Source organism: Candoia aspera, chromosome 4 (assembly GCF_035149785.1).
Source record: "Candoia aspera isolate rCanAsp1 chromosome 4, rCanAsp1.hap2, whole genome shotgun sequence".
NCBI classification, from domain to species: domain Eukaryota; kingdom Metazoa; phylum Chordata; class Lepidosauria; order Squamata; family Boidae; genus Candoia; species Candoia aspera.
The window spans coordinates 22,751,647-22,770,107 of record NC_086156.1 but is presented as its reverse complement, the minus strand read 5'-3'; the positions used below and the strand labels follow the sequence as shown (position 1 = coordinate 22,770,107).

Sequence of the window (18,461 nt, the reverse complement as noted above, 5' to 3'; positions counted from 1 at the left end):
AACAATCTTTTTACAGGGCAGCTGGTTATAAATGAACTGTCTGAACACATAATCACATCAGAAATACACTGCAGAAAGTAGCTTCTCATGAACTTTAATCTTGCTGTCATAATTTTGATCAAAGTGCACAAGAAAGCATTACAAGAAGTAGCATTCTACTCCATGCAGCATTGTTGTGGATATATCTTATAAGCCAGCCAGTCAAAAGATTTGCTCTAAACATACATGATCAGTAAAGATGAGAAATGTAAGCTGGAAATGCCAGGTAAGAAAAGAACAAAAAACAGAGCAAACTCATGATAGCATACAACATTTATATTCTTACATTTTATTCATCCATTATAACTTCTAATGAGTAAAACAATCCTCTGTCTTTGATTACTTGAACGAGTTAAAAAATAAAGGCAATTTTGGTGATTTCATTAGTGTTTTCATGGTATCACAGAACTGGAAAAATCCTCTTACTGAAGGCCTGCTCATGCACTGAAGATCTACAGTGCAGGATGCAACTATTATAGCATCCCATGCCAAACCACATCCCATCTTTTCAAAGATGGTTTGAAGACAAGAGTGATAACAGGATAATTGCCACCTAACTCTTGTTAGCAGCTGCAAATAAGCTACTTCCAAGCAGAAAACGAAGATGGCATTATTATTAGTATTAGGTGCATCTAGTAAGTATTAAATGGGTCTATGTAATCAACAGAAGACCAGTTCAGCTTGAAACAGATAATTTTAGAGGCTGAGGAAAACTAGTTAGGCTGAGTACTCCTGTGGGGTTTTTTTTAGTAGGATCAGACATAATCTTACAGCCAAAAGTTTTCTTGAAGGTTATCTCGCTTCACCAGAATGTGTGATGGAACAGTCAGTAGTCAAAGATGGAGGAATGCCACTTTTCAACACAGCTCACAAAAGGAAGGAAGGACTCAAACCTGCTGCAAAACAATGAAAGGTTCTGACTAATGGAATAATGTGTGATGGAACAGGTAGAAATCTGAAAATGCGACAGAAAAGCAGACCTCTTCTTAGAACTAGATGTAGAGTTTGTGCTGACTCCAGGTGGCATGTCGCTATAAAAGGAGTCGGCCTCACCAGGCTTTTTAACATAATCTCCCTGAGGAATTTGTCTAAGGCATAATAAATATTTTGAAGTCAGTAACAAAAGAATACATGCACAGGCTGCAAATACATTCTCTCTCTCTCTCTCTCTCTCTCTCTCTCTCTCCAGACAAGAAAAGAGTTAGCAAGAGGTTAAGATATTTCATCTCATAATCACATAAATAAGAGACAGATGATAGAGGAAAATAGGCATATACTCTAAAGAATTACAAAAATGTATTTCTAAAATACTGTTTACTTTGCAATTTCTAAAATGTTACATGTTTAAATATAACACACATCTATCAAACTGGGTAAGTTTTTTTTATATTTAAAGGAAAAAATTTTATGAAATTAAATTAGATTTCCCTAGACATGGAGTCATGAATCCTGTTGAAACATGTATTTTCCTGCTTCTGTCCCATTTGACCATTCGACCACCACACATATCTTTGTTTTCCTCCATTCTCCTGGCCAGTTGATATAAACTGTTAAGAAGGCTTTGTTATTCCTCAATCTTGTCTGGATGTTACCTATAACTAACTGGTTATCACAGAGTGCTTTGTCTACTTCCTGTCCTCAAAACCAAAGAGATCACTTGCTCTTTTTTTTCAAAAATGCGTCAAAGAACACTCTTCCCATCCCCTTAGCTACAGAACCATTGTGATTTTTTTTTTGTTTTTCAAAACCCATAGCTATGTGGAACCAACACAGGACTCAAAACAAAAATAATCAAGCCTGACTGCAGTATTTATTGATTCAGTATGTACCGGAGGGGAAATCTGTAAAATTATCATGGGTGTTTCCCCTACCAACAAAAGGAAGGCACTAGTACTTATATTTCAGAAAGAGGAAAGGGAAAGTGATGCATGCATATTGATGAACAATAGATCCCGCAGGTGGCTTCCTGCCCCCTTCAAAGAAAGCAATTGTCTTTGGGAAGAAAATAAACAGGTCCATAGGACAGTGGGGGGGAGTAATTTAGGGGTGCCAAATGCAGGAAGGAGGATACATTCTTCTTGGGCATCTGGCATGGGTTGCCATGGGAATGTCCAGATAAGGTTGTCTAGATAAGAGTTGCCATAAATTGGTGTGAAGAGCCAGTTTCAAGGCTGTTGTAAATTCCTTATGTCACACAATTTGATTTAACCAATTTGATTTAGCCTTTCCCACTCATCCATAAAATTATTTTCCTTATTTTCCTCACAGTTATATAAAGAAAATATATTCCAGACTTCTGCCCATAATATTCATTTGAATAAAGTGAAAAAAACATTTTTTAATTATTAAAATTCACTACAGAAATTGTAATTAAGTTTATCTGAGCTTTCCATGCATTCAAAGACCAGTTAAATGATGTTATTTCAGAAAAAGGTGATACAGCATTTTAAATTATGCAATAAATAGTAATAAAACCAATTGCATTTGAGAGAGTTTCCCAAGTGATATTCAGTTTAGTGCTAAACCAAAAATGCTTAGAACTTTATTGGATTGAAAACAGGTTGAAGTGGTACAATTTTAATAAAAGCAGCTTGACAAACTCATACTTTTTTTTTGCCTCTCTTGTAGAGAGCATTGCATGCTATGCTGTTGGCTGGCAAACCACGACAGCTGTGCAAGATGTTTATTTACATTGAACCTTCCTTGAACTTCCATAGTGGATAAGGTTATAGCAAAAACTTTCCTCACAAGGCAACATGAGATGTAACCTGAGCTGTGCCAGGAGGCTATCAGGGGGGTTACATGAGGTATGCATTGCTATTTAGACCAATCAGCCTTCTGCTATGTGAATTACTGTTTTAGTGTACTTGCTTAGCTGGGGGAAAATAAAAGAGAGCTTACGGCTTGAATCGGGGCTCTCATCCCGAGAAACTATGTGTCCTGTATATTCTTCATGAGAGACCACCACAGGCTCTCATCCCGAGGAATTTGTGTCTGTGCATTCTTCCTACATTCTTCATGAGAGACCACCACTCTCTCTATTTTTGCAATCTTAGTGGTCACAGTGATGATAGTACCAGTTTCCATTCAGTGCCATATTTTAAAATTTATTCATTTCTTAAATGTTTTAGTTTCTCTATATAAAAACTTCCTTTTGCACACAATATTCCAGAGCAAAGAGAAGGTACGCCTTCAATTTGCATTGACTCCAGAAGTTATACCAAGCAGTGACATGAAATCAGATCGTACTTAAGACAGTGCATCTGATCCTTATTCTACATACCTGTGGCTTAAAAAAAAAGGCATGAATTTTTTTAAAAAAATGTGATGGGCACCAGTTGGAAGTGAAATTATATATAACTTTCTGAATATATCCATCTAAAGGTCTGTAAAACCCAACAACCTTAACTTTGTAAAAGGCAAATTCACACGTTCAACAGGGAGGTCTTTAGAGCCCTAGAATCTAAAAGTGTTTGATAGGTCATGTTGTGAACCACCAGTTAACTGGGCCTATTTTTGAGAGGAAAGTATTTTTATTAATCTACTGTACCAAAAATGTCTGGTAGCACCTTAACAATTAACAGGTTTAGGATATTACATTTTTGTGGATGACCGTCTAAGAAACAAAAATCATAATAGAAAATATAAACTCAAGGGAAGGAAGTGCTAAAAATAAATAAAAAAAGAGAGAAATAAATTAGATTATTTGATGGTGACAAGTCCATATATAAACAGGACTTTCAGTGGAACAGAATGGGAAACTGTGGTACTTTAAGTCACACAAATGTCTCTAAGGATCAGTGTCCCCTGGTAAGTAAGAAACAGGGATTTTTATTTCAAGCATTCTGAGACAACATGGTCCCACTTTGTTTGCACATACCTCTGTCTTCGATAGTTTCTTACAAGAGAAGGGAAGAGAGATAAAGAATGAGTTATCACAAGCATTTGCTTTCACTTTATTTAGCATTTTAAAGAAATATGTGGATCCTATGAACTCTGAAGCACATTTCACTCACAGAAGGAGGCATTCTTACATTTTTCTTCATATGACAGTATCTTGCACTATTAACCCACCCACTCCCCCAATGCGCACACTGAAAAATTACTTTAGAAATTCACGAGAACTTAAGGGACAAGATGAGATTTGATGTGGGAAGTTGTTGTTTGAGCTCAGATCTCACTTTTGTAAGCAGTTCTTAGGATCCAACCTCAAAGATTCACAATATATAAAAGAAAATACTAGCAGATATTATTTTTTACCTTTTTGTCTATTTTTGTTATGTTGAAAAGCAATATGCTGCTGCCATGAAAAAAAAAGGCAGACACATTTTTTTCTGTATGAAAATGCATGAAAAGGTACCTCAGCTTTATATTCAACTATGTAATTTCTTCAAAACTTTTCAAATCCTGGAGAATATGAACTCATACTATTTCATTTCCACTAAATTTAAGGAAATCACAAATCTCCTCTGGTACTTCTCAAGAGATACATGAGATGAAAAGTGGAATTCAGAAACTTTGGCTGTTAGGAATGTTTACTGAAACCAAAAATACATGCATCCTGACTGTTATTTATGATCCCTAGGGCCTGGATCTCTAGTTAATTGTTCTGATTCCCACAGGGACAAGACACATACAGTACCTCTGGGACACCAAACAGCAGGACCTCATGATAAAACCCTATCAGCAACTGATATTTCAGAGGCATATGGCCTGTGTCTCTGGAAACTCAAGGCAAATGCCTTCAGTTGGTGTGCCTTGCAAGAAGCAGCAGGCCATAGCAGCATTCCAAACATTTGGTTCTAAGCATCATATACATATCTCATGTCTTTGAGATGATGTGACTCTGGGGATTGCAGAAATTTAAAGTGGCAGCTAGGCTTAGTGGCTGCGCATGGGTCAAGCCTTTTTTTTTTAAGGTCTTAAAACTTCTGTACTGGGCCCTAATAACTTGACCTACTTGTTGGCAGGTCATTTGTCAATAAAATTGTCCTCTCTTCCTTTCTGTGATCCACAGCAGCAAATTCTCTAAGTTAGTTATACATTATATAGAAGTGCTTTAATTACTCTCTTGAATCTACTGTAAATCAGCTTCAACAGGTAACACCAAGAAAGGAGTGTTTTTTCTTCTTTCTTCATTTTCTGCATTGCATTCAAAATCATATAATAATTGTACAATTATATGCAGGATTTAAAATTTTGGATCCCAATGGACTAAACTCCTAGTGTTTTGGGACCAAATGAGACAGATTTCTATAGGTTTAAAATCATGAGCACATCATTTATTTAACTCTTCAGTAGTATTTTCTCCACTGAGTCTGTTTAAAAACAGGTATATATTTGAAAACTGATTTTTTTTTATTCAGTCGCAAACTATAACTTTAAGCCTAATTTAAAATGATTTATTACATTTCCTGCTCTCTTACCATTCTTTTCTGACGGGTGAAACCAATGAAATAGTTTCTTTCTCCCTTACTGTTTGTTAGCCCATGTTGCCAGCAGTTAGCTTATTTCTTAGCTTACAAATTTTCTCTCTCTGTATAAATTACTTACCTGTAACCCCATGCTGTTATTCCCATAATGAGAGCCAACACTAAAATTGTACCAGCAATAGCACCAATAATAATATTTGTGCTAGTGACACCTAGATTAAAACAAAAACAAGAATTTAGTGCATTCCCATTGGAGAAACCCAGTTAAAATTATACAATTTCTTTTTTTCTTTTAATGTAAAATTTGGGGGGCGGGATTTCTGGGACATTTGTATTAGCAATGAGCTACCCAGGATTCAAGCTGGTAAGGGCAAAAAATAGATGTTGGTTGTTATTCTTTCTAATTCTATATATAACAGTACAAATGTGACTATATTTGATCAGGACCAAAATATGATGGAAGAATCTTTCCTTAAAAATGCTAAATGAAGAATCAACACCCTTGTTTCTAACACAGATCATGATCAAGACCCTTCACATGAATAATAACAATGCAACAAAAGATGTATAACTCACCTGAATTGGACAAGTTTCCCCCATTTATTGGTTTCATAAGGCGCTTGCTGCAGTCTACACCTGTCCATAACTGTTCACAGACACACTGCATTTCATTACTGCAAACCTACATAGAATGTGATTCAAATTTAAAACAGAAGAATCCTAATGTATGTTTCCTGGGGATTTGAGAAACTATTGAAGAACAACAGATGACCCTGTAGCATTTTAGATACTATATTATAACCTCTCATATCTATCTATCTATCTATCTATCTATCTATCTATCTATCTATCTATCTATCTATCTATCTATCATATTTCTTCACCACCCATCTCATGTTGTGATGACTCTGGGCGGTTTACAAGTGAATAAAAGAATAAAAACATTCATTATAAAATATATATATACATAAATATAAGAATATAAAATATAAAATCCAAGACTGTCTTAGTAAAATTTTCTGGGGCCACATCAAGGTACCAACCACCCCCATGACTGACTTTCCCCCTTCTCAACCCAAGTGAGATGGCATAGCCAAGTCTTAACTCCCTTTCTGAAGGCCAGGAGAGTGGGGGCCTGCCTCACCTCTGAGGTCCTCATGTGGCCTTCAGTCCCACTTTGGGAATCTATGGAGCCTCCCCAAGATCCCCCATGACATTTTCATGGCAAATGGAAATCTTCAAGAATTTTTCTTTGTCTTTTTAATATATAGAAAACTTAGCACACCTATTTTTTCAGCTTCCCCTCTCAGAAAAATATTTTTTAAAAAAGTCATAGAAAATTTTCATCCCTGCTCATTCTGGTAACACCACTTAATCCTGCAGCTCTCAGATGCTGAAAATGGTAAGTATTTTGAAAGTAACAGCCTCAATGCAAAACACTGTCCACCTCTGAACAGCTGATCCTATTAGTTTAACAGGCAAACTGTTATTTTTTTAAAGGGGGATGGAGAGAACAGAATATAAACTATGGGGACTTAACAACATATTTAAGATATTGGGAAGAAAAATGTTTATGTGGGCAAAAAAACAGTTGTTATCCTCCTCTGTGCAATACGAAGATTCACATGCTGAAATTATCGCTCCTTATAGGCGACACTCTTGATAGGTCAGAAACAAACTCTCTCTCTTATAGGCACACACTAGGAGGTGAGCTCAGCCTGGAGGTACTTTTATCATTATTCTTCATTCATCTGTCGCTGCATTGCTGGGCTTCTTTAAATATCCAAAAAGAATAAGTAAGTCATATCTCTTCCACATTTCAACTCCTCCATCCCAAGACATAAGAAAGAATAAACTTACTCCATGTCCTGAACAAATAAAGCCATCTGTACTTCCAGGACAAGAACTGAAGTTAAAAGAATCTATTGAGAGGCATCTGTGATCCCAGCATATCCTATCAGGGCCACAGGGAGTCCCATCTTCTACATAACCCAGATCTGCATCTTCCTCCAGTTTCACATGACCACCACTACAAATGGAACAGGAAGATTTAGTTAATGGAAACATTTTATCAAATGAATTAAATTTTTAACAAAAACACAACCAAATCATTGTATATTAACAAGATGTTATGTGCCTGTGTATGTATGCAAGTCTCCGTATCTGGCTGACCTTGTCTGGTCATGGAAGCTAAGAAAGATCAGTCCTGGTTAGTAGACAGATGGGTGACAACCATGGAATATCAGGGTTGTAAGGACAACTTCATGGATTGTTACCTTGCTGTGATGAAGGGCATCACGTCACAATAATGCTATGAGGTATAATGTTGGGAGTGTACACTCCCAGAAGATCACCAATGATGGGCAGGTCATGGATGAGGGATCAAATTAAATCCTGGAGAAGGAAACAGCAACCTATCCTGTAATCTGTCAAGAAAACCAAATGGTCATTCACAATTTCAGTGTAATAATGGAAGATGACCCTCCTAGGCTGGAAGCTATCCATCAAGTTACTGGGGAAAGCAGAGAGCAAGTATGAGTAACACTGCTGTTTGTGATGTAGCTTGAGTAAAGCCAAAAGAACAACCATCTGATGATGTGGCCAAAGCAAAAAAGTAATCTGATGCTGCAAAGATATGTATACTCTTGGTACATGGAATTTGGGAATGTGGGAACCATTAACAAAAGCAAACTTCACGTTGTAAGGGCAGAATGATCTCAATTTGAGTTCAAGGCAAGGCAAACAATATTATAGTGATCCAAATTTATGCTCCAACCATAGATGCAGAAGAAGTAGAACAGTTCTATGGTAATTTTCAACATCATGTTGACACAAAACCAAAACAATTTGTCTAACTAATTATGATAGACAAGAATGCTAAAGCTTCAAATAAAAAGAAATTTTGGTGTACAAACAAAGCAGGAAACAGACTCATAGAGTTTTGCCGAGAAAAGCCCATATTTATAGCAACTGCTTTCTTCCAACAACCTAGAATATGACTCCAGACATAGACAACCCCACTGAAATCAGTCTGACTATAAAGTCTACAAAGATGGAAAAGTTATAGTCAATCAGCAAAAAGAATTGCTATTGACTGTGATTCAGATCATGCCCTATTCTTGAAAAATTATGCCTTAAATAAAACAAACAAAATCATCTAACCAACAAGATACGCACTCAGCAGTATTCCATATGACTATACACTGAAGGTAAAGAACAGTAATAATGGATTAAATTTCATAAATATAATGAAGATATTCTGGACTGAAATTCATATCATCATAAAACTTTAAAGAAAAAAAATGCAAAATGCAAAAAGCAAAAGAAGGTGAAATGGCTGTTTGCTGATATACTAAAAATAGTTAGGAAAGGAGGAAAGTTTGGTCTAGTGGTTAAGGCAATGAGCTAGGAACCAGGAGTCTGGGAGTTCTAGTTCCACCTTAGGCATGAAAGCCAGCTGGGTGACCTTGGGCCAGTGTCTCTCTCTCAGCCCAACCCACCTCACAGGGTTGTTGTTGTGGGGAAAAGAGGAGGAGGAAGGAGAATTAGGTATGTTCGCCACCTTGAGTTATTTATAAAAAAATAATAAAGACAGGATATAAAATAAAGAAGAAAGAAGAAGAAAAGAAAAAGGCAACAGAGACAGAAGAAAATCGCCCCAAATACATGCTGACTTTGACAGAAGAGTAAGAAGGGACAAGGAATTATATCTAAAGAAACAATGAAAAGAAATTGAGGATAACAATTGAATGAGAAGGATGTTTATATAAGATAATTATAAAAATCAAGGAAATTTTTAATGGAAACATGAGTATGATAAAAGACAAAAAGACAAAGATCTACTGGAGAAAGAAAATATAAAGAAAAGATGGTGTAGTTGTATAGGTAAACTGTGAAAAACCACAACATTGATAATATGTATAAAGGTTTGATCACTGGACTAGAGCCACACATTCTGGAACATCAAGTTAAATAGACCCTAGAAAATATTGCTGCAGGAGTTGATGAAATACCAGCCGAATTGATTAAAATCTTACAAAATGATGCAATTCAAGTTCAACTTGGAGTTTGTAAGCCAGTTATGGAAAAGATACATTTAAATTCCAAAACCAAAATTAGGCAGTGTGTCAGAGAGTTCAAATCATTGAACAACTGCACCCAACTCACTTGCTAGAATGATAATGTTCGATTTTGCAGTCCAGGCCTCAACAAAATATAGAATGAGAACTGCCAGATGTAGAAAACAGAAGAGGCAGACACCTGAGATCACACTACTAACAAATGGAAAGGACAAGGAAGTTCCAAAGGGATATCTATTTTTTTTTCATTGATGGACAGAGATGTTTGACTGTATAAGACCACCACAAATTGTGGGTGGCTGTTAAAAATATGAGTATACTAGACCAAGCCACCTCACCAGCCTATTGATGAATGTGTAGGATGACCAGGAAGCAATAGTTTGAGCAACTAAATGGTTCAAAATTGGAAAAAGAGTATGCCAAGATTGTATATTGTCACCTTATTTAACTTATATGCTGAATATAAGGATTACCTGCAATTGTAAGTTTTTCCCAGATTCTGGAGAGAAATGGATGTGATTTCACCATCAAGTTCCCCAAGTCTTGGAATGTTAGAGGCAATGTTAGAACACAGTAGATATCCACAAAGAACATCTCTGGGAAGAAACATTAAGCAAGTCATTACTTTAAAAATAGCGAGAGAAACATTTCTATTATTTTCTACTCCAAGAAATACTCAAGTTTGTTTAAAAAAAAGTGGTTGAAGAAGAATCTACCAGTGGCAGTACTGCTCGCTACTTATTCTGAAATCCCCACTATAATTCTCTACTCTGCAGAATTATCTTCTGTATATAACTTCAGTGCACAATATAGATTCAAATCATAGTTGAGATTTATACAAATCAATAGTGCCATGAGAGTTTAGGACACCATTGAAAAGATGCCCAGTTTCTGGATATCCTGCCCCCCCCCCCATTTTCCTTGCTGCTCCTCTTCCTTTTCTCCAGTATCCCCTATTAAAATGTTGGTGCATCTTCTGGTCTCGTACAAAAGTATGGATCTTTTCTTCCATTCTCAGCTTTTACAAGAGTTCTGATATTCTACAAAGTAATTCTCTAATCACCTCTCCCATACTAATGCAAACTATCTCTATGCTACTATGAAGCTTTTTACAGTCCCTCTGGAAAAAAAAAAGAGACTAGGCACAAGTGAAGCTTGAAGCTTCACCTCCTAGAAGCCTGACCTCTTCTGGAAAATCCAAAGTAAAAGATGTGAGTGGCGTACAGGTGCATTTGTAACTCTCTAGGCGACAGGCTTCTAGACTTGCATTTAGCAGTGCAATCTTAATGCTATTCCTATAAGTATATACCACCTGCTATTAATGGAGTATCAAAGTCCATTCAGAATAAAGACACAAGATTCTGGTCACCTGATTTCATAATTACCCATTTAGGATGGTAGCAAGGAAGTAGAAGGGGAATAAATAGGTTACAAGTAATGCAGTGAGGATAAGAATCACTACTACATAGATAAGCATGTAGGTTTAAAAGTGAAAAGGACTATTTGCAAAGAAACTTATAAGCCCTAATAGAACACAAATACAGATACTATATTATATAAACAGAGTGGCTTGACTTACTCATTCTTGCACTGAATCCAAGTATCTTTGTCTCTGCCACAGCTACCTTTCTCTGTTCCTTCTATATTTAATCTTTCATAGCAATATTTATCAGCAGTTGTCACTTCTACAGACAAAAACATATTCAAAAAGATAATGATGTGTGGTTGGAGTTAGCAGTTCAACATTGTAAATGTAAATATTCGACTCAAGTTAAAGTCACAAATTATATTCTACCAGTTCATCTTGGGGGTGGCTATTATAGATCTCTTCCCATCAAACAAGATCTGCGCTGCTGGATTTTACATTTTTTACTCTATATTTATTTTATTTTTATAGAGTATTTATATTGTAATTTATGTGTTTTAATTTTGATTGTAAACCGCCAAGAGCCCCCTTTTCAGGGGAGATGGGCAGTGATGGAAATTTTAAAAAAATAAAAAAATAAAAATAAATAAAAATAAAAATATTCTCTCAACTATTTTTTCTCAGATACCTAAAAATAAAATATAAGATGCTAACGGGGCATTCAAAAAACACACGAGACTTTGTGTCTAAAAACATGCCATCTAACTTAGCCTTCTCCAACCTGATATATTTACCTGTATTCAACTTAAAGTCCCATAATGCCATAGCCAGCGGCAGAAATATTGAAAGGAAAAGAAAATGAAAGAGAAAATGCTCCAGTTTGTTTTGTTGAATTTATTTCTGACTCCAGTTTAAAATGTTTTATAGATTAACCAGATACTTGAAAGTCCTCCAGCTCCATGTATGTGAATTTTAATAAACTCAGAATAGGTTTAAAATAAATAGGTTCTGAGTTAGAGGAAGCTAATGGGAAAAGGAACTGAAGATGGGTGGGAATTTCTAAAAAGGTGTTACTAAAAACACAATTGCCAACAATTCCAATTAGGCTAAAAAGAATGGAGGACAGAAAAAGCCAACATGCTTAATGAAGATCTGAAAACACATGAGGTATAAAGAGGAATGGGTCATAAAGAAAGGTAGCCTGGAATTGCAGAATGGTATCAGAAAAATGAAAGCTTAGAATGAGCTGAGATTGCCAAAGGATGCTAAGGACAACAAGGGCTTCTTTAGATAAGTTCATAAGAAAGAAAGAAGTATTATCAGTTGCTCAGAGAAAATGGCAAAATGCTAATAGGTTGTTGTTGTTTATTCGTTTAGTCGCTTCCGACTCTTCGTGACTTCATGGACCAGCCCACGCCAGAGCTTCCTGTCGGTCGTCAACACCCCCAGCTCCCCCAGGGACGAGTCCGTCACCTCTAGAATATCATCCATCCATCTTGCCCTTGGTCGGCCCCTCTTCCTTTTGCCTTCCACTCTCCCTAGCATCAGCATCTTCTCCAGGGTGTCCTGTCTTCTCATTATGTGGCCAAAGTATTTCAGTTTTGCCTTTAATATCATTCCCTCAAGTGAACAGTCTGGCTTTATTTCCTGGAGGATGGACTGGTTTGATCTTCTTGCAGTCCAAGGCACTCTCAGAATTTTCCTCCAACACCACAGTTCAAAAGCATCGATCTTCCTTCGCTCAGCCTTCCTTATGGTCCAGCTCTCGCAGCCATATGTTACTACAGGGAACACCATTGCTTTAACTATGCGGGCCTTTGTTGTCAGTGTGATGTCTCTGCTCTTAACTATTTTATCGAGATTTGTCATTGCTCTTCTCCCAAGGATTAAGCGTCTTCTGATTTCCTGACTGCAGTCAGCATCTGCAGTAATCTTTGCACCTAGGAATACAAAGTCTTTCACTGCTTCTACATTTTCTCCCTCTATTTGCCAGTTATCAATCAAGCTGGTTGCCATAATCTTGGTTTTTTTGAGGTTTAGCTGCAAGCCAGCTTTTGCACTTTCTTCTTTCACCTTCATCATAAGGCTCCTCAGTTCCTCTTCACTTTCAGCCATCAAAGTGGTATCATCTGCATATCTGAGATTGTTAATGTTTCTTCCAGAGATTTTAACTCCAGCCTTGGATTCCTCAAGACCAGCTTGTCGCATGATGTGTTCGCTAATAGGTAGGGATATGCAAAACTCACCAATTCAGAAATGGAACATTTTGGAGAACTCCAGACCATTCCATCCTTGGGGTGGATTGGCAGCTCCTGAAAGTAAATCCTCCAAACCATAAGTGGTTTGAGGTATCCTAGACATGGTGTTCCAGATGAACTAGGTTTCTGGGTCTGAACCACCTTCAGACCATTTCAATTCACTTCCATTTCAGAGGATCTACTTCCAGAAACTGCCAAACCACCTCTGGAACAACATTGTCCTGAGGAGATCTGGCATGGTCTGGAAGGGCACCGGATTTTGGGAGATGGAGAAAACATAAAATATATATTACTATACATAGTGAGCAAATTTTCAGAAGAAGCAAAAGATACAATTTGAGAGTTTAAAGGTATTACTCACTTTCTCCCCAAATGTATTTACATTGTCTGTCTCTTGTTTTGCATCTTCCTCCAAAACAAATGCCCTAAAGAGAGATGTCAAAAAATCATAAACATATTTTGTAAATATTTGTTCAACAAAGAATTATTGCTTATCTTTTTTCTACCCACTGAAGTAAACATGTTCAGGCATGTGCTGCCAAAGTCAGTTTGAGTAGTGACAATCAGGATTGCAGACTTAATATACAATTTCATTCTTGTTCATATACTATTAATTTCAAGTGCTTTATAGATACAAAACAAAAGGCCACAGCACTCAGAAAAGCAATTGGTTTTCTCTATTCTTTGTTACAGAGGAACATAGATGTGATTGGTCTCCATTCATAGATATTTCTGTGCCTTCTATTCTGCTTAAACATTATTCAAGAATTATGACATGAATTAAAACAAAGTTTTCATTTTGTTCTGGAGAAAACAGTGGAACTAGGAATAAACTAGTGGAAACTCATGGAACAAGAGTTGTAATTACTGTTACTAATTGGATTTAGGACTGAGTGCTTTCACACGCTAATTCAATTGAAGGCAGTTTCCCAGAGATACAAATATCTGATTACAACCCTCCATCTTCCCATTAAACTCATTTGACTTTGAATTGATGAATTAAAAAAAATCCTTACTACCCTCTTAATATGTCAAAACAGTTCACAACTGTATCAGTTACAAGAGATATATTCAGTTACCCTATTTATATTTAGCTGTCTTTTATTCAATGGATCTAAAGCAATTAAGCAAACAAACAATCCATGAAGCTTCCTTCCTTTACTGCTCCTTCTCATGATTTTGTTCTAACCAATCCTGTTCACAGCTCTTTTGCAGTCTGTCTGAAATCCCTTAATTGTTCCAAAGTCCAAGCAAACTCTCTTTTAAACCCTAGATCAGTGTTTCTCAACCTTAGCAACTTCAAGATGTGTGGACTTCAACTCCCAGAATTCCTCAGCTAATGTGCTGCAGGATGTGCGTGCTGGCTGGGGAACTCTGGGAGTTGAAGTCCACACATCTTAAAGTTGCTAAGGTTGAGAAACACTGATCTAGATTCCCAACACGGTACCCGGGGGCAAAAGCATGCTTGCCAGTATGTTCCTCGAAGCTTGTGAAGTGTCCACACTTTTATTCCTTTTAATTAACAATAAGGAATAGCCCCTTGTATGCTACAAAACATCAGTCTCAAGCAACTGTCTCCGGACCAGGTGGCATTGAAGATGTTTATTGCTTCTGTTCCATAGATCAGAAAATGAGATGAATTCCTCCATCTGGTGATTGGTGGATGGAGGGCCTATCCCCTTGGACAAGATCAAGGAAGTATGAACTACACAGATTTCGTAAGTTTTTTTTTAATGCTAGTTTACAATACATAAACTTGGACATCACATGAGGAATTTCCCACCCTCATTAAGGCAAAGTTCTCTTTGAATTATTTAAAAACTTTCTCCCGGTTCTTGCTACCTGGGCTGAGTTGTCTTTATGAGGTAAGCTGCCAGCAGACTTGCCTTCTATGTCTTGATTATTTATGTCCATTCTCTCTTCAATTTCTTTCTCGGTCTTTTCACAATCTGTCACAAAGGGGGCTGCTAGAGATCCATCACCGGACCTCTGAAGAAGACAATTTGTTTGAACACCATTCATCAAAATCCCACTCCTTGTGGCTGAATCAGTCTGTTGTTTGTTGTGGATTCTCTAGATGTGTTCCACTGTGAGAGATGATACGTTTTCCTCTGCACAATACAGAGGCTTTGCTACCCCTTCACCAGCTGCTTTGATCTGCTATCTCCCTCCCTCCTGATGTGAACTTTGGTGGTTGCATTGTCTATTAGGAGGAGGATGTGCAGCCTTTTAGGAGGAGCTTGCTCAGAGGAAATCATGCTGCTCATAGTTCCAGGAAGTTTATGGTCCTTTAGGCTTCCTCTTTTCCAGCTTCCCTAGGCAATATATTCCCATCCTCTATGGTGAGTTGGACCTAGTAAGAGGGCCATGTATCCCTACTGTTGGATAGAGCCCTATACATGAGAAAGCTCATTGCCTTTGTTGGAATTGCTAAATGTTTTGAGGTTCTTTGAGGTTTGGGGTTCTGGAAGAGCATCCACTGAGAGAATGGAAGAGGAATCTTATCCATGATACTGAGTTTATGCAGATGATAATCTAACTTTGGAGCCTAATGAGAGTCATGAGATCTGATCATCTGAGTATCAAGCTCCATGTAGCTGGCAAACCCAGAAATGAGAACCAAATGAATTTTTAATCCTAGTCAGGGGTGCAAATATAACCTTGAAAACTGTAAGAGTAAATTCCCAGGCAGACTTATAGTGAGCCAGTTAAGTCAGAGTCTCTTTCAAATGATTCCTTCCCACAGCCCCCACATCTGGGCTGGGCTGCCTCTTGTCACAGCAACTTATCCTTCCCTGCCTCCTTCCCACAGTCTCGCACACTGAGAACAGACATGACTAGCTGCTTGATAATCTTCTATCTTTTCGCAGAATGAGCAGGCCTTTTTCGGTGTCCACAATAATGGCGAGGCGTTGTAGGCTGTATGCTGGTTGAAGTAATTATACATTCCACAGCCACCTCAAAAGATGTTGGAACAATACTGATAGAGATGCTTCTCTTTGATATCAGCTGAGAAGTTCCCAATCTGGAGGGGAAATGGTCATGAAATATAACAAGGAACCCAAAGTTGCCTGACAAATTTGATAAATAAATAAAATAAACAAATAAACAAACTTTGGTCAAAATTCTGATTGCCAAGGCTTTGGGAAGAATTTTCCATTTGACCAGAAGAACATCCTCCTATTTCAGTTATGTTCAGTTCCTACAAAGCTGGGATGAGTTTTGTAGAGTTGTACTGCTATCTGGTGGTCATTGTTAAAACTACATTTTGTCTTTCCATACCAAGGAGAACAAGTTAGAAACTTCAATAGGTCTTACTTGTTCAGCTTTTCTATTTTTCTTCACATGTGGGACTTTAAAAAAATCATTTATGTATCAACATTCTAAAGCATCCTTTCTCAACCTTTGACCCTGGAGGATCCCTTGAAATATTTTTCAGGCCTCAGGGAACCCCTGCACATTCAGGCTCAAATATAGGCCAGAAGTTTCAAAAGTATTCTATTCGTTTCATGCGTAGGCCTGTATATATGCTTTAACAGTGTTCTTAAACTAAAAATAAAGAATGAAACTTAACTCTTTAATGTGAAGTTGCCTGAATCTGAAATACTTTTTTAAATAAATCGTGATCTGCCAGGGAACCCCTAGTAACCTCTCGCGGAACCCTAGGGCTCCATGGAACCTGGTTGAGAAACTGTTCTAAAGCATGGGCGTTCCTTGCTGCATGAATGATACACATTTAAGAGTGTCTCTGTTAGTTTAGTGCCACTTAGCAAATGAAGGGGTATTTTTTTCTTGGTTATAGGCCTTGCAGAAGTATATTTCGCACTGGAGTTACAGCTAGAGAAAAGAGATGTGATAAGAAACATACAGAATTGATTCAAACAATGAAGAAACAATAAGGCAGGGATCTTGAATAATGAGAGGAAAAGACTAAAGGCACTTAAACTGAAACTTTGTCTTGAGCAACAGGAAACCAACTGGGGAGGAATATGGCAGTCCTGACCCTGATATTTAAACTTAAGTCACATGATTATTCTCTTCATTGTAAGAAGAAGGCATCAGTCTATTGTTGAATGCTTCCACTGTACCAAATGAATCACAGGAAGGACTCTTTGCTGAGTTCTTCACAGAAAACTATGAATGTGGTTGCCTTTCAGAATCTCAACTTGGCCTTAGGATGAATTCTGCTTTATACTTTGATAATAAAAATTGAATGGAATGATACATTATACGTACCTGTTCATTATCACATGAATACCCATCTATTTTGTAGAGATTTGGAGAGCACTAAAAATAAAGCAGAATGAATTAAATAATAAACTGTTAGTGAGAGAACTTTAGAAGCTAAATTACAGTATCAAAAAATCTCACATTTCATTGAAATCGAGTACCCTTCATAATTAATAGTAAAGTGGCTAAACCAGTGCTTGGATACAATCCAAAAAATGACAGAATGATCTCAATTTGAATTCAGGGCAAGCCATCTAACATCACAGTGATCCAAATATATGCCCCAACCACAGATGCTGAAGAAGCTGAAGTAGAAAAGTTCTGTGAGGATCTGCAGCGCCTACTGGACAATACACCTAAAAGAGATGTTGTTTTCATCACAGGAGATTGGAATGCTAAGGTGGGCAGTCAGATGACACCTGGCATTACAGGTAAGCATGGCCTGGGAGAACAAAACGAAGCAGGACATAGGCTGATAGAATTTTGCCAAGACAACTCACTCTGCATAACAAACACTCTCTTCCAACAACCTAAGAGATGGCTTTATACATGGACTTCACCAGATGGACAACACCGAAATCAGATTGACTACATCCTTTGCAGCCAAAGGTGGCGAACATCTATACAGTCGGTAAAAATAAGACCTGGAGCTGACTGTAGTTCAGATCACGAACTACTTCTTGCACAATTTAGGATCAGACTAAAGAGATTAGGGAAGACCCACAGAGCAGCTAGATATGAGCTCACTAATATTCTTAAGGAATATGCAGTGGAGGTGAGGAATCGATTTAAGGGACTGGACTTGGTAGATAGGGTCCCGGAAGAACTATGGACAGAAGTTCGCAACATTGTTCAGGAGGCAACAACAAAATACATCCCAAAGAAAGAGAAAAGCAAGAAGGCAAAATGGCTGTCTGCTGAGACACTAGAAGTAGCCCAAGAAAGAAGGAAAGCAAAAAGCAAAAAGTGATAGGGGGAGATATGCCCAATTAAATGCAAAATTCCAGAGGTTAGCCAGAAGAGATAAGGGATTATTTTTAAACAAGCAATGCGTGGA

General features: G+C 37.4%; 1 protein-coding gene across 1 annotated transcript in view; it reads right to left on the bottom strand.

Moving 5' to 3' along the window:
* Positions 1-18,461, bottom strand: part of ADAM22 (ADAM metallopeptidase domain 22) — a 138,942-nt gene that overhangs the window by 21,980 nt on the left and 98,501 nt on the right. The window contains exons 19-27 of the mRNA XM_063303593.1: positions 17,411-17,461; positions 13,536-13,599; positions 11,130-11,235; positions 10,024-10,146; positions 7,332-7,500; positions 6,048-6,153; positions 5,593-5,683; positions 3,920-3,937; positions 933-1,127 (exon numbers count right to left, since the gene is read on the bottom strand). Of these exons, the coding sequence (XP_063159663.1) occupies positions 933-1,127; positions 3,920-3,937; positions 5,593-5,683; positions 6,048-6,153; positions 7,332-7,500; positions 10,024-10,146; positions 11,130-11,235; positions 13,536-13,599; positions 17,411-17,461 (923 nt within the window). The remainder of the gene's footprint in view (positions 1-932; positions 1,128-3,919; positions 3,938-5,592; positions 5,684-6,047; positions 6,154-7,331; positions 7,501-10,023; positions 10,147-11,129; positions 11,236-13,535; positions 13,600-17,410; positions 17,462-18,461) is intronic.